General features: G+C 48.2%; 1 protein-coding gene across 1 annotated transcript in view; it reads right to left on the reverse strand.

Annotated features, from left to right (window-relative positions):
• Positions 1-16,300, reverse strand: part of GABRA3 (gamma-aminobutyric acid type A receptor subunit alpha3) — a 73,712-nt gene that overhangs the window by 20,727 nt on the left and 36,685 nt on the right. Inside the window, exons 4-6 of the mRNA XM_033072341.2 lie at positions 13,988-14,055; positions 10,570-10,790; positions 2,752-2,834 (exon numbers count right to left, since the gene is read on the reverse strand). Coding sequence (XP_032928232.1) covers positions 2,752-2,834; positions 10,570-10,790; positions 13,988-14,055 — 372 coding nt within the window. The remainder of the gene's footprint in view (positions 1-2,751; positions 2,835-10,569; positions 10,791-13,987; positions 14,056-16,300) is intronic.

Consider the following 16,300-nt stretch of genomic DNA (forward strand, 5'->3'; position numbering starts at 1 on the left):
AGGAATTCTTTGGCTAGGATCAGGTCAAGAAATGTGTCATCTGCTAGAGAACACCTCAGCTCCAGCTTTGGAGATTGTGGAAGAATGTGGAAGAATGGAAGATTGTGTCCTGAGAAAACCACATTTCTGTGATCTTTCTAAAACAACCCCTGTTATCCCTGCCCTGTGGGTTTTGGCAGACCTGTTCAGTGTTAAGCAGGGGCTGTGCAAAGCCTTGGGAGTGGTTTTGGTGATCAGCCAATGTTCCTCAGAGTGCTGCCTAAGCTCTTCTGATGCAGGCTGGCACCTCTCACCCCATGTGCAACACTCTGCTCTTCCAACCCCTCCTTGCAGACCTCCACATGCTTCTGGAGCTCTCCATCCTCCTTCAGAGCTCTGCAGAGCCACTGCTCTTTCACCTGAGGGGCAGCACCTGCTGCTCTACTGTCACAGTCCATCCACTGCCACTCCCAGCCTACAAAAGGAACCTGCCCACAGTTTCAATGCCATCCTTCTTGACAATTCAGCTGTGTGTCTGTCAGGTTGTCTGGGACAGAAGGGCATCTGATGGCATGGCATGGATGCTTGGAACATGTTTAATGCCAGGCAGCTGCTTTGGTTCTGCTCAATGCCTCGTTTGCAATGCAAAATCCCATCCAAACAGGGACAGCTCGTGGGCATTTAGAGGAGCTGGTAAATTCAGCAACATCCTGTGCTCCCCTAGTCTCAGATAGCTGCTGTACCAATGCCCTGTGATGGCTTAGAGACAGCTCTCTGCAGTGCACACTCATCTCCCAGGGAGCAGGGGGACAGGCAAAGCCATCCCCTCACTGCCCTGGGCCCGAGGGATGATGCAGGTGGGCAGCTGAAGCTCTCTGGAATGCCTGGTGCTCTTAATTCCCCTGCAAATTCTCTGCCTTGCCCCCTCAGGGGGCTGCCAGGGCGGCCCAGGGACAGAAGGGCACTGCTGAGCCTCTTGTGGGGAACAGCAGAAAATGGTCTGTGAGGCAAACCCAGCATCCTTTGAGCAGCATGGGTCTGGCACTGGCATTGTCCTTCTAATTGCAAGTCTGACCCACTTTAGGCTTCTTGAAAATGAGCAGCTTCCAGCTGTGGATGGCTTTTTAGTGAAAACACTGCTTTAATCCCACTCCAACACAGGAGAGGTGAGCTCAGATGCTGTGTGGGTGCTTTAGAAAAAGTCACAATCATGTTAACCAGGGGCAGCTTTCTGAGCTCCCTGTCTCAAAACTCTGATAATTCAGAGGTCAAATCAGTCAAAAAATAACCCCAAAGGGTGTTCCAGCAGAAATACACACATTAATCTCTTTTCCTCACCAAGGAACATTATAAGCAATTAGATGTGGAGTAATCTGCCTTCCTGCAAGTCTTGTAATAATCCCAGAGTTTAGGCCTGAGGTATGAGATTTGATATTCCTCCTCACAAGGTCAATTAACATTAATAATTCATCCTTCTCTGAGGCTTGCTATTTTACTGGCTTCAGTGATGTCTCGTGGCAATGAGTTCTACATTTAATTAGGTGCTGCCTAAGAAATAGCTGTGTTTTAGTAGTTCTGAATAATCCACTTTCATGGGTACAGTTTGTCATGAGGCAGAAGAGCAGATGCACATGATAAATATGATTTCTCCTCCTGCCAATCAAACCTTTCAACTTTGTCCTCAGTTAGCTCCCAAATGGCTACAGGAAGGAAGTGTCAGTTTGGGAAGGTTGGGGTTTCTCTGGGGGTTGCTGGTGTGGGCTCATTCTTTAGCTGGAGATGGGAAACTCTCTCATCTAACACAAATACAGGATAAAAGTGGTGCTCAGTTTGCTGGAGCTGGGAAAGACTCCAGGCAGAGCCAGACCAGGATGTTTATTTTCACATCATGGTGAACCAGGATCTTGGGGTTTGGCTCCCACTCACTTTAGGAACAAAACCAAATGAAATTTAACTATAGGAGAGATAAAGGATCTTCCATGGTGAGCCCAAGCAGCTGAGCAGCTGCAAGTCTGGGAGCCTGCAAATCTTCCCTAAACCAGGACCCTTGGGGCTGAGATTCCCAGAGTTTCCAAGCCTTTCCCTTGAGAGCAGCCTGCCTGACAGTGGGGCAGGGGGTTTGTAAGCTCCATGGCAGCATGGAGCCAGAGGAACCATTCAGGTATTTCAGGCTCTCCACAGGCTGGCAGGATGGGACACCCAGCAGCTGTCCCAAATCTGTCTCCCCAGCATCCCTTTGTGATGAAGGAAAAGCACAACTCAGATTTATAATCATAGAATCATTAATGTTAGAAAAGACCTCTGAGATGATCAAGTCCAACCACTAACCCAGCACTGCCAAGCCCATGTCCCCAAGTGCCCAAAGTACACGTTTTTGAACACTTTGAGGTGATTCCACCACTCCCCTGAGCTGCCTGTTCCAATGCTTGACCACCCTTACAGTGAAGAAATTTTTCCTAATATCCAATCTAAATGTCCCTTGGCCTAACTTGAGGCTGTTTCCTCTCATCCTGTCACTTGTTACCTGGGGGAAGAGACCACCTGGCTACTTTCTAAATAAATTTACAACAAAATCATGGCTGCCTAACCCATCCTGTAAGCCTGAATTGAGCACAGCTTGATCAGTGATGTAGGAATTGCATGTATGAGACACCAGAAAAAAAATTTGGTCACATTACCCTTAGCAAAAATGAGTATTACTGTCACTAAAATAGTGTGTGACATCAGCCAGCTCTGCAGCACCTCCTCACAGAGGCTGCTGGGGGTACTCACAGCTCCCAAATTTCAGGGGGCAGGCGTGCACGTCCATTGGGAAGTCCTCCAGGTGCATGGGGCACTCGGCGTGGATGGTCAGCCTGCAGGACAAAGCACAGGGACAGCTCAGGGACAGCTCAGGGACAGCTCAGGGACAGCTCAGGGACAGGCCTGGCACTCCTGCCACAGCCTCCTGCAGCAGCAGCAGTGCCAAAGGTGCTCACCAGCCTCAGGTCTCTGGGCAGAGGGTCCTGTCCCCAGCTGTGGAGAGGACAGGACACACACCTGGCAGCCTTGTCCAGAGTGCAAACTCAACCCTTGACTCAGTTCATCTTCATGCACTCAGTGCAATGGGAAATCTGCCAGAGCCCAGGGCTCCTGTTTGCTCATGTGCTGTGAACATCTCCTGGGCCAGGGCACACCTCATGGAAAGCAGAGGGGATAGCTTCAGGGGCTGCCAGGGAATGGGGATGACAGCTTGTTCCAGGTTCAGACCCATGAAGCCAACAGGACACAGCACCCCCTGTCCACGTGGGACATCTCATCCACCTGCCCTGGCTCCTCCCTGCATGGCAGCACTGCAGGCAGAGGATGCTGCAGGCAGGAGAAGAACTGGAACATCCTGGGGCTGCCTGGGGGTGTGCAGGACAGCCTGTGCTTTCCAAATCCCCCAAATCCCCGTAGGATACCTTGTCAGGAAGCAGCTTTGTGAGGAGGCACAGCCATAAAAGCAGTGTGCTGCCAAATGTGGGGCCAGGCATAAAAGGATCCATGATAAAGGGCTCTAAAAAAGGGAGTCGTGTTCTTTCCTGGAACACTGCAAAGCATGCAGCCAGGGAGAGGGAGCCAGGAGAGACAACTTCCCAGGAGATGTCTTAAACAATCTCCTCTGAAGGAACTATTTTGGAGAAAAAAAAAGGACTCACTTCTGATGGCTCAGCAAAACAGCAAACAAACCACGGCAGGAGCAACATGTGGATGCAAAGGGCAGGTGCACAGACTAAAGGTGGCTTGTGCAAAAAGGTCAAGAAGCTTCTATTGAGATATTTTCCTTTGGCTAGAAAAATGTTCAGCTAAGTTATTCTTCACAGAAAATACTGAGGCTTAAGTCAAAGGCAAAATAAACCCTGAAAAAATAAAGGGTTTGGGTTTTGTTTGCTAAAAGCAAAGAATAAAAATTAAAGAAAAAAAAGGAATAAAATTTTTAAAAAAAGGTTATTTGTTTCAGGCAGACAAACCTTAAATGATTCTACCAAAAAAAGAAAAAGAAGAAGATGAGAAGACTGTTTTTAAAATTTGGCATGATAAAATTCAGTGGACGAAAACAAACCCTTCACAAATTCCCCATGGAGGAAACAAGGCAGAATGGCTGTGAGGTGGCAGGGGTAGCACAGCTGCAGTGACAGTGGCTGCATGTGGCAGCTGGTGCTGTGAGAGGGGACACCACACAGGGCCCAAGGCAGCAAACCCTGCCCAGCTGCTGCTCTGGAACCTCCCCATCAGCTGTGAGTTCTGCTCTGCCAGGGGAGCAAAGGAACCCTGGGCTTTCAGACCCACACCCAGCCTCAGCTGCAGCCCCCAGAGGGTTTAGAAGGCTGGCAGCCCCACGAGAGAGAGCACAGGAGTTAAATCAAGAAGCAGAGGAGGAGAGTTGCCATAACTTTGGTGGGGCAGAGCTGAGTTGCCCAAGCTCTCTGGAGCCCCTGCAGTGCTCAGAACAGGGCATGAACCCCCAGTTGTCCAAGTCTTTGGGAATATCTGGCAATTCAGTGCCCCAGAGAGCAAGGGCCTGGCCTGCAGTGAGTGTGCCAGTCCTTTCTGAATGCATGCCCATGGAAAGTGTCCTGTGAGAACCTGGCAAAGAGGGGATAATGTCTGTCCTGCTTCACGTCTGGCTCCAGCCTGGCTTTCTCAGCCAAGCCAAGGACCACTGTGTGCCCAAAGCAACTCCTTGGAGACAAAACACTCTCCCTGACTTGATGGTTTCTCCTTCCTCACTGCATGGAATGCACCTGTTTTACATGAATGAGAAGAAAACCTGACCTTTAGACTTCAGTCAAGACTCACTGAAGACTGATTGTGGTTTTGACAAGCCTACGAGCACAGTGCTGAAGTTATTTTCTCCTGGACACTCAAAGGCCACCATGAACAAATTGCTCATTTGCTCTCGTGCCTCACTTTTCCAATATGGATTTCAAGAAGCAGGTATAAAAACCTGGCAGCTTGGTGGAGACTTGACTGCCTTGCTCTTCCTGTTCTGTTTTTTTTGTGATGTTCTCTTCAGCCAGCTCAAAATCCACCTGGGGAGCTCATGGCAGGCAAGCTTGTCAAGCTTATTCTCACAGATCTTAGTCTTCGATTCTTTCTGTGTCTTTCCCAACTGCAAAGGACTTTTTGCTTCTCATTTTGTCACTGTCACTTGTGTCAGGAAAATGTCGAGGCATTTCCCTGTCTCCCTCAGCAGCCCACACCAGAATTTTCCTTTTTACCTTCCTGCTTTTTTATCTGCTTCACTCACTGCTGTATTATTTCAAAAGGCTCTTAGCTGGGAGTTCCCAAAGTTGGCTTTTCCAAAGGATCTCATCTCTGACCACTGCCTTCCTTCTAATGCATCCTGAACTCACCCCAAAAAACCCAGAAAAGTCTTTTCCATCCACTCTATTGTCTGCAAGTGCTAGCTGTGACCATCAGCCACTCTGAAAAAGGCTGAAGGACCCCAAGGACTGCAGACTGTGGGTCTGGTGGGTTTGTGCCATTTAGAGCAGCCAGAAGAGCCTCAGAGGGGACCAGGACAGCAGCAGAGACTGACCTTGGCCAAACCCTCCTGTCCTCTCCAGGCCATAGCCAACTAGAGCAAGTGTTGTTAAGGGAAGGAGACAACTTTTTATGGATGCTGGATGACTCCCTCTATGTTTGGGAATGCAGCAGTTGCATTTTAAATCTAAAGCCTGTTTTATTAGCTGAGCCAGCAAGCAATAAAACAATAAATCCATCAACAAACCACTGAAAAAGCAACCTAATCTGCCACTTCTGCCTACAACTGAAGGAGCTTTAAAGTCTTCCAAAATTAAATAAAAAAAGGAGAAGTCACATCAGTCCAGCAAGATGAGTCTGATTCAGCAGCTTCAGCTAGCCACATGTCAGCAGGTTCACAGGTAACACATGAAACATCAAAATGTCAAGCCACAAGGAATGTCTCTCCTTTCCCAGACAATTACCACAGCCTCTGCAGCATTTGGATTAAAGTGTTTATTGCAGAAATTCTCATCTCTGTCCCTTATCCTGTACAAGGGAGCTGATGGCCAGAGAGCGTTTTGCTCCATTGCTCTGATGGGCTATTCACCTCCAGGAGCCCTGAAATGTCCTTAGAAAGCCTAAAGAGCACGTAAAAAATAGCCAAGCTGCCAGAAATCACATCAGCCAGCAGTTTTAGCCGTTGGCTCATCTGTCCCAGGCACCTGCAGTAACTTAGGCAGAACTGTCTTGAAGCCAAACCCCAAACTCCTCATGTTTTCTCTCCACTTTGCTGGCACAATGGCACTGAAAGTGGAACACCCAGGACAGAAACTGTGTCTTTTTCCTCTTTTAAAGTAATGGAAAGTCCTTTGAACTGCACCAACACAATGGCAAGAATGGTGAATCAGGCTCAACATAGCTCTGCCAGGGCTGAGGGGATAACAAACCTCTTCAGCTGTGTTCTCATGGTTACCAGGAGCTTAGCAAAGCCTTTGATGTGTCATTAGAGCCCCTGTCGTTACCTGCGTGCAGCTGCAGGATGAGCCAGGATCTCAGCCCAATTTCTGGGACGCAAATGTAATAATCCCTCGGTGTGTGAGTGCTACAAAAACATGACAGCACCCTGCACGGCAGGGCTGGCTTTGTTTATGCCAGGGATGCTGCTGGAGTTTTGTCCTGATTTCTTCTCCAGCAGGTTCATTAACAACCACAGTCAGGACGAGCGGTGTTTACGGTTCAGGCTGTGGGAGAATCTAGGTTAGGTTTTAATTGCCAGGGTTTGAGCTTGAAAGCCAAATTGCTTCTAGGATCCTCGTGCTGGATCTGGAAGCACTGATTGCACTTTCCATCCTCCCCCAGCCCCTGGAGATTTCAGCCCATGATGGCAGAAATGCAGTGAGATAAGGTGTTCTCTGAAGATTTCTCCCTCCTGGGACAGTTTCCTTAAAAAACTCTGCCTGTACAAGCCAAGCCTGGAAAACAAATCATTTTTGTCTTTGGATCTGCTCCTTCAGGGAAAAGTTGGAGCAAATCTCATCTCATTGCCTGCTTGTGTTTTTATCAGCCAGCCAAGCTCTGCTCTGCTTGGATCCATCTGTGATGTTTTCTGGGATCAGCCCTGGTGTGGGACACAGGCAAACAGCTGCCAGCCATACAGCCCAGGAGAGCTGGTGCTGGGCTGCTGCTCCTGCAGAGGGGCTGCACCTCCATCGTGGAGCCACCACAACTTGCCTGGGGAATAAAAAATCCAGTAAAGACACCCAAAGCCTTTGCTGAGGGAGACACTGCAAAGCTCTGATTTCAAAAGGCAGCGTGGGGAGCCCAGACACCTGAGTGTGGCACACCAGGGAGAGAACCTGTTCTGGCATTCCACAGCCCATGTAGGTCTGGGCTGGGCTCGGCTTTCCCTCCTGCTCTGCCTCACTTGATGGTTCACAGACCCTCCTCCCAAGTATTGCACATTGTGTTCAGCAGCACAGGCTCCTGAGGCAGTCTTTGGGCATGCAGTGATTGTGTCAGCCTGGCAGGTAAAGAAAACATCCTCCAAGTGCAGAACTTGAGCACACATTGTCTGGGAACCACTCTGACAATAACCACAAAGCCTCAACACGCCATTCTGACAGGCCTGTTAAGAGCAGAAGAGCTTTTTAAAGCCTTGATTCACAAAGCTGAATCCCTTCAGTGCAGCATTAAACTTTCACTATTTTTATATGCTTCAAGGCTGGGAAGAACCAGAACATTATCTATGTGCCCCACACAATCTGAGCCAGAGCACATCCAGACATGGCTGGCTACTTTTGTCTCCTCCTTATGTAATCCATGCACAATTCCCAGGTTGTTGCACTCAGGTCTGACACCAGAGCTCAGAGTCCATAGCTGGGCTTTTGTGAAACACTTGGATTATGTAGGAGCTCCACAAAAAGAGGCTGCAGAGGCAGGGCTGTGTCATAAAACTGCCCTCCCCATGCCCTCTGAGGCAGGTGGAGGAGCAGGGAGGATGCAGAGGGAGCAGTAATCCTGGGGAGCAGAGAAATGCAGTTCAGTGCAGCAGCCACAAAGGTTGTTTTGTGGCCCAGGAGCCCAGGCCTGTCAGTGCTCAGGGGTGTGCACTGTGACACTGCACTGCTCCATCAGGAGAATGTGCCATGGCTGTAGGAAACCTCTGGATGCTTGGCTACAGCTGCTGTGCAGCTCCTGGGAGCTCAGGTCAGTGATAAAGAGGCTCTCTCCAGGAACTATAAATATTGTCACACAGGTGTAATTTTGCTGGATGCATGTGTCAGACTTGCTGTTCCACCAGAGCAAGTTCATCTATAACTGTAAGCCCTGACTAAGAGAAGTTGGCTTTCCCAGCAGGATAAATAACAAGAGATGTGCCTCTAATTGCACATCAGAAGAGCTGATCCCTCAAGGATATTGGCTGGTACAAGGGACAGCAGCAGGATATTCTCAGGAGTCAAACTGCATGGCCAGGTATCAATCTAGACTGAGCCAGCAAGGGATCACCTGGGCAGTGCTGCCAGGCCTCTGGAAATCTGGTGGAGTCCCAAACTCTCTCTCAGCCAGCAGGGCACCCCTTTAGTATTTGCACTTTGCTGCATGTCAGCTGTGTAAGTTTGGCTTCAAGGTCCTGCTCCTTCCTTTAAGAAGGACACACATGCACGTCCCTGGGCATGGGGGAGGACAGCAAATGCATCACTTGGACAGAAAACAAGAGACTCCCTCCAGCCCTTCCCTGGGAGGAGGTTCCAAAGCAGTTAGCAAGCATCATCGTTTGACAGGGGAATTGAGTGGGAGTGCCTTGGAATGGCAAAGCCAGGTAGGATTTGGTGGCTGAGCCTGAGGCATGGTCCTGGCCCTGCAGTCTGTGCCCTTGCACCTTCCTTTCTGACACCTCACTCCAAAGAGACCCTGGTCCTGAGCAGCACCAGGAGGAAGAAAGGGAATTATCAGATGTTCCAGGACAGACACCCCATCCTGGATGTGTTTAACTGCAGTCCCAGAGGAGTCCTGCCTTGTCCCAGCACGCTGTGGTCATCTGGTCAGCTCTAACCACAGGAGCAGCTCCAGGACGTGCTGCCCAGAGCCCCACCTGGGTAAAGAAAAGATCTCTGTGCACAAGAGCTCCTGGTTCTGTGCACTTCAAAACATGACAAAAGGTCTCATATCCAGCCCTCAGCCTCTGAGTGGGTTCTTCACCTCTGACAAAGCCTTAGGGATGTATTTAAGGGGACAGGAGCACCTGTCCTTTACTCCCCAATTCTTCAGCAGACAGCTGAATTGACGGATGGTTTGAGTTTATTTTTAAAAATCCCAAGACTCTTTTCTTCCAGAAGCTCATTCCCAAGAGTCTCATGATGCTGCTGCCATCCTGGCACCTGCCCAGCCCTGAATGGAAAAATAAATCCAATACTTTCTTAGTCACACAAAACTTGCTGAAGCTAATGGCTGTTTGCTGAATAAAGAAATAGTGAAATGATTTAAAAGCTCTGAAATTGAGTCTTTTTTTTTTTTCCTGTCTTTTGCCAGCAGCTCCTGTAATACTTTACAGTCAGACAATGGTACAAAGTGCAGGGAGTGTGAGTTGTCTACTTGTAGGTCAGAGAGCAGGGAGCAGAACAGAGCCCTTAAGTCAAGTTGGGCTTTTCCCTTCATTTACCCCATCTGCCTTAATGTGAGATCATTGATGTGTGGAGACCTAAACCCCCAGGGCACTGGCAGGATTAGCTCATATTTGAGAACTGCTGCACAAAACTAAGGCATTGTTTATCAATGTAGGTTGTAAAACTTGCTGACACCATGTAGATTCCCAGCCAGTTTAACTATGAAGAGATGAAATTCTGCCTGGTCCTCATAAACAGAGGTGAAAGTGCAGCATCTCAGCACACAGAATCCACAATGAAGCCTTTTATTAGGTAGGATTGGCTTGGAGATGGAGACAGAGAAAATAATTTTTTAAAACAAAGATTTACACCTTGCCAAAGCCAACTCAATACCTTTCTTGTACATTTATCAGCAGCTTGATGTTTCATTTACAACCTATGGCTCCTGCAACCCTGGCTTCTCCAAATCACAGTTTTTAATTAGCTGTTTGTTGGGTTTTTTCCCTAATGATGTGCATCGATCACACAGATCTGGATTTTTTTTTAATTTCACAAAGTGGGAAAAAACAACCCCATTGTTGTCACAAGAAGCTTGGTCTCATTAGATGTGTGAAATGGTTCTGCTCTAACATGCTGAACAAATTTAGATCTGTTCTCAAGCTGCTGGACAATAACAAATTCTCCCAGAGAATGTTCCCATACCAAATTAAACCAGGTGGCACATCAACCTCACAGACTATAGATCTCAACACTTCTACCTCAGCACATAAAAGCAAAAAAATCAGTGTGAATGATGAGGGAAAATCTACCTGTAAAAATGTGCCAGGCTGAGGATCAGTGATGGTGCATAGGTAAGAAACAAGGAGAGCAAGGAAAGCAGCAGGGTAGGACTCAAATCTACTGACAAGAGTTAGTGGAAGGCTGCATAAACCCTGGTGTGATGCAGCCTGAGGTCCCTGTGTGTGCAGGGATTCCCTGGGAGGAGACCCAGGCTCACCTCATGGTGTACAGGAGGGTGCCATTGTCCACCAGGCGCAGCAGCTTGTTGGGGGTGGTCATGTTGTGGGCAACAGATTTCTTCCCGTTGTGGAAAAAAGTGTCAGGAGTCCAGATCTTACTGGCCAGCAGGTTGTTCAGGGGAAGGATTTTCATGGGACCATCAAACTTCAGCCTTTCATCTCTCCAGGATTGCCGGAAAAAGACATCGATGGTGTATTCCTTTGGGGAGAGAGGAGAGAAAAATCAGTTCGTGTTTTACTCAGCTCAAGAGGTGGTGTCTTCAGTCAGAGAGCAAACTGGGTTTTGGCACACCTTGGTGGCACGAAGAGTGGTGCAACAAGAAGCAGGGAGTAACAGCAGTGCAGGCTAGATGGGATTCAGCACATTTTGGATAATGACTTACCCATGATGTCAAAATGTGCGTGTCAGTGTTTCTGAGCACTGCAGAGGAGCTGCAGCACAGCCTGCAGTGGCCACAGCTGGGGTAGCCCTGCTGCAGCACCACCTCTATCCAGATGTTTCAGGGGAGGAAGGACATTATGTGCAGCTACACAGGTGTTTTAGAAGGCAAAAATAAAGATCCTGGAGATGGAATTATATCCCTGCTCATTAAAAAAAAAAAAAAAAAAAAAAAGAAAAGAAAGAAAAAAGAAAATAAACTTGACTTGCATGACATTGTCTTTATGTCATTTTGCTCCCCAGGCCACCTTTAGAAAATCATGACTTGAAGACTTCACAGGCATTACAAGATCCTGTGACTTTCTTTTGTCTTCTCTTTCTCATTTTATTTGCCTTTTATCTTTTTTTCCCCTTCTTTCTGCCAGTGCAGAGACCCATTTCCTAGGCCATATTCCAGCTGGGGCAGTTACAAGTCTCCTCTCTGAAACCCTGCAGCCAAGGCCAGCTCCTCACTCAGAGAATGCAGATTCAGAAACCATTTCAGAGACAGAGAGGTCTTTGGAAAACCTGTCTGTCCCAACGGTTCTGCCTTCCCCCTCCTGCTGCAGACTCGTAGTCTTTATTTATGCATTCCTGGAGGCTGCAGGACCAACTAAACTTATCATTGTGAGTGATTTCTTTCCTGCAGCACTTCTCAGCAGCGCTTGAAAACTGCTGTGCATCACTTTCCTATAGGACAGAGAAATTCCTACAGGTTTTGCAGCAGATGGCAGCTGAATGGAAGCATCTCAGCAAACAAATCCATCCCTGCTCCCTGGCCATGGAGACACCCCTGCTCAAATATGAACCTTCTGGATCTTGGCTGGGCAAGGAAAGAGAAATTCTGTGTTCTCATGGGCTCTGTACAAGGTATTTTGCCCCTTCATTGAAGTGATCTCTAATTCATTATTTCTTGGGATAAACCCAGAGAAATGAGCCTGTGTGCAGTCCCAGGAGGTTTGGGAAAAGTCCTTATCGGGAGAAGAGCTCTCTCATTCCCTGTTCCTATTTAAAAAGTGCCAGACAAAGAAGCAAAACATTTTAATGACTTCCAAGGTCCTGCTTATCTTCTTTAATGCTTAGAGTCGTTCCTGAAGAAAAGAGAAATCATGTTCAGAATCTTCCACTCTTTACTGTGCTTCTTTCCATAAAAGCATTATTCCCAACTCACCCTTTCTAAGGAGCACACTTAGTTCTGTGTTATTCTCTTCTCCGCCTACAGAAGTGACTGAAAACATCAAGACTGACTCTGTCCTCAGAGTCCATCCACGAAACAAAAAAATCCCCTTCAATTTTGTTTTCCTTTGTATAATTCCCCGGGGACTGAGGCAAAGTTGCAAGAACTCAGTCCCAAAGACTGGGGCGCGCGGCAGCTCCGATCAGGCTCTGCTCTCCAAACCAAAAAGAGAGATTAGGAGTCCTTTGGAGCACCTCAGTGGGAAGGTCTCCACATCCTCCTCCTGCTTCATAAGCAGCTGCTCTGCCCCTCTCCCCACAGCAGCTTTACCTGCCTCTCCCCCATCACTGTGATTCCAGGTGCTGGGATGCGCCAGGAGCGCACGGGAGCGGCTGTGGGAGGGGTGGGAGCGCAGCACCAGGGAGATGCCAGCAGGGAAGGAGGGACTTCCCACTCCTGAGATGAAAGGAAGCCCCAGAGCAGGCTCTCCCCACGCTGCCCAAGGAGATGGGGTTTCTCTCCCTCACTTTTAGCAGCAGAGCTAAACGCTCAATTCGCTATGCATTTGTAAAATACACGGAACGAAAGCACGCGGAGGGGAAATCGTTTATTATTCTTTAACTGTCTTCCTAATTTTAAATTCATTTTGTCAAATCACATTGCAGAGAATACCTTCCTCTTTTCAATACCTCATATTTTTTTTCTTCACAGTTCATTATACACACTCCCTTAATCAAATATGCTCCACCTTGGAAGTAATTATCAGATACTCCCCAAGGGCTACGATTGCTGAATATATTATGGGTCTCTGCTGTGGTAGGAAAGCAGAAGAGACAGAGGGAGAACTCAGATGAGGTTCATAATCTTGATTACACTGACATCAACTTAACTTCTTGCCCTGGAGGGAGTGGCCTTCCCAAAGCACACGGGTTTGAGTGATGGAGTGAGCAACTCCATGGAACACAGAGATTTTATTCTCCCCCAGCTCCTCTGTTTGCCAGCACAGGATTGCTGTGGGACAGCTGAAGAGATGTTCAGGCCATGCCAGCCCAGAAAATTCAACCCTTGCAGCTCTGGAGGGGCTGTGAGAGCCACAGGACACTGCTCCAGGCTGGCCTAGCCAGTGACAGGCTGCTCCCTCCCCAAAACCAGGCTCCCTCCGTGGCATGGGCTGCCCACCTCTGGCCTGGGCTGTCACCAGCTCACCTCAGGGGCTGCACATGCAGCAGGGGCTCAGCCCTGAATGCACAACTGTCCTCACATGAAATCCTGGAACTCTGGAGTAACCACCCACTGCCAACCCTTCTCTGGGTGCGTGTGGAATACCAGCTGCAAGAAATGCTGTTGAGAAACCTCACTATTAATTATGCTCCACAGTCCTGTTTTAATTAGAAGACAAACTGTTGTGGGAATACAAGCCTAAATTCAGACCTCAGGCCTTTTCATTAATAATTTTCCCTGAACATGTCCAGATAGTGCAATCAGTCCATGCTTTTTTTGTTTTCTCTTTTGCCTCCCGGTGCAGGCACTAAGGATGGTTTGATGGTGAACCATTCTCTCTGACACTGCCACCAAACCAGACCAGGTTCTGGCATCCTCCCCTCTTCCCAAGGAGCAGCTTTGTTCCTCCAGTTATCAACTGCTTTCCAAAAGCTCAAGCACACCTGGGAAACAAGTTGGAACTGAGATACCAGCTCTTGTTGCTTAGGAAAATCCCGCTTTTGCCCATATTGTCCTGGGATGAGGGTGGGACACACCCACAGCAGCTGAGGAGAAGCCCCCTCCCCGTGAGATGACCTACCATGTCTGTGTCCGAGACAGGGCCGAAACTCGTCACGTAAATGTCTGTCTTGACTTCAGTTACACTGTCTGGGACAAAAAGGAAAAAAAAAAGGGAAAAGAAAGCAATTAGAGAGCTGAATTTCCTTGCGCAGGCAAGGGTTTGAGGTTTGTTATATGGTGTTTATTCCTGCTCTGCTGAACCCTCAGCACTGTGCTCTGTGCCCCAAACAACAGCTGATTTTATCACTGGTAATTGGGCACATTCATCTCCAGTGCAGCCCTGCTGCTTCCCACGCTTACACCGAGGACAAATCTGTCCCACACGGCCAGACAATGCATATTTACAGAATCTGTGTGGCTGCATGATCCATACCCTGGTGCAGATCCGCATGCTTTCAGTACAGAGGTAAGCCCTGATGCTTTGAAAGTCCTTTTTAAGCTGAAATCTCTTTGTGTCTCGCAGCCACATAAACAGCCTAGCAATGTTCCAGCGGTTTTAGGGAACCCTGGGTTTGTTACAGCTCCAGGCTTATCTGTATGTAAAAAGAATCAATATTCTGATTGCCTTTTACTGCCATCGTGCTTGCTGTTCTCCTAAGTGCCTCACTCTCACAAAGCTGCTGCTCCCCCACGTCACGTGCTGTCCCTGCATCCTGGGCTGAGATTCCCTCATGGATGCTGAGCAGCAGCTCCACTGCCCCTGCAAAGCCACAGAGCCCCACTGCCTGCCCAGCTGCTACAACCAGGGGCAATTTTAACCACATGCCTTCAGATACCATGGAGTGCTGAACACAGCCACCAGCACACAGAGCTCTCCTTCCTGACTTCCTCGGATTTTGGCGTGTTTCCTAATTGACACCTCTGCTGCCACCCCACTTTGCAGGGAAATCAAGGCACAGCGATTTCCCAGATTTACAGTCCTATGCTCTGCCCACTGGGTTGTGCTCAAAACATGACGGATGAGCTGCCTTGAGTTCAGCACTCAGTTCCCATAAATCCTCCCCACTTTAGGGAGAGATCTTGCTGTTGTGTGACATTAGCTGGCTCAGAGCTGCTCTCCTAATGAAAGAACCAATTTAAAGCTGCAAAGCAGAGTTCATGTTTTATGCACCCAATTTTGGCCATTGCAGCAGCCTTGCAAGTGGCCTGGATGGCCCATTGTTTAATTTAGTTATGGAAATCCTTCTGTCCCCTGAGAGTTATACTGCAATACTATGAAGCTTAGGTTTGTGCTTCAAAGTTTTACATCTCAAAATAAGATAATGCATTCTGGCAGGGTTTTCTCCTTAATGGCTAAAATATACGTATACATGTCTTTAGTTATTATGGCTGGGAAGCTTTTGATGCAGCCAGTGGCTGATATTATTGTGCTATATAAGTAACCCCTGATCTCGTCTTGATGCGATAAAAAGAAGGTTAAAGAGAAATATGTATGCGGTACACTTTGTGAAACACCCAGAAGTCTAAACAAAATGAGCCCCTCCTGTAAGGCTGAAACACTCTGGGTATTCTCAGTCTCCCTCCAAACAAGTCCCCAGATGAGGAACACAGCAGAGAACATTTAGTGATGCGAGGCTCTTTCTGCTACCCCATGCTGCGAGAGAAAGCTCATTATGTCTTGGAGAAAACACAAAACTCTCCCTCCCCTTCCTGGCATTCATTCTGCAGCCATGGACAGCAGATCAGGAGCTGTGGCCACCCATGGCCAGGGAGGACAGTCCCTGGGAGGTGCAGGATGAGCTGTTCCCTGCACCAGAGGGACAGGGGGTCACAGAATGGTCTGTGCTTTCCAATGTGCTCTGCTGGATCCAAGCACAAGGGAAGATAAAGAGGCAGAATTAGTTTTGGACACCTTTTGATATGATCCTGCAGTCCTTAAAGGAGCCTTTATGTCCTCATCATGCTGTAACCTGGCTGTCACAGAGCTCCAGAGATCTCTTCCTGATCCTTCAATCTACTGGCAAATCCAATCAAAGATAATGGCATTAGGAAACTTCAATAATCTATTAATAACTTATTAATATTAATAACTAATTACAACCCATGTCTGAAGAGGATCCCCCATTTCCAGGCTCCAGATTTACCCCCTGGCAAGGCCATGCAGCACCCAGTGAAGGGACAAGCTGGGGCTTCACTGCTGCCTCAGTGATGTCCCTCAGCACTGAGAAAAATGAGCTTCCTGCACCTCTCATGGCAAAAGCCAGACTGAACCCTCCCTGTTAATATGTGCTCCTAAGGGCAGGATTTGGCTGGGATCCGGAGGGATTTCTGAAATTAAATCATTGCTACGCAGGCAGGGATTTCAGCAGAGCTGGGAAATCCAGAGATAAGT

This window comes from Catharus ustulatus, chromosome 14 (genome assembly GCF_009819885.2).
Source record: "Catharus ustulatus isolate bCatUst1 chromosome 14, bCatUst1.pri.v2, whole genome shotgun sequence".
NCBI lineage: Eukaryota > Metazoa > Chordata > Aves > Passeriformes > Turdidae > Catharus > Catharus ustulatus.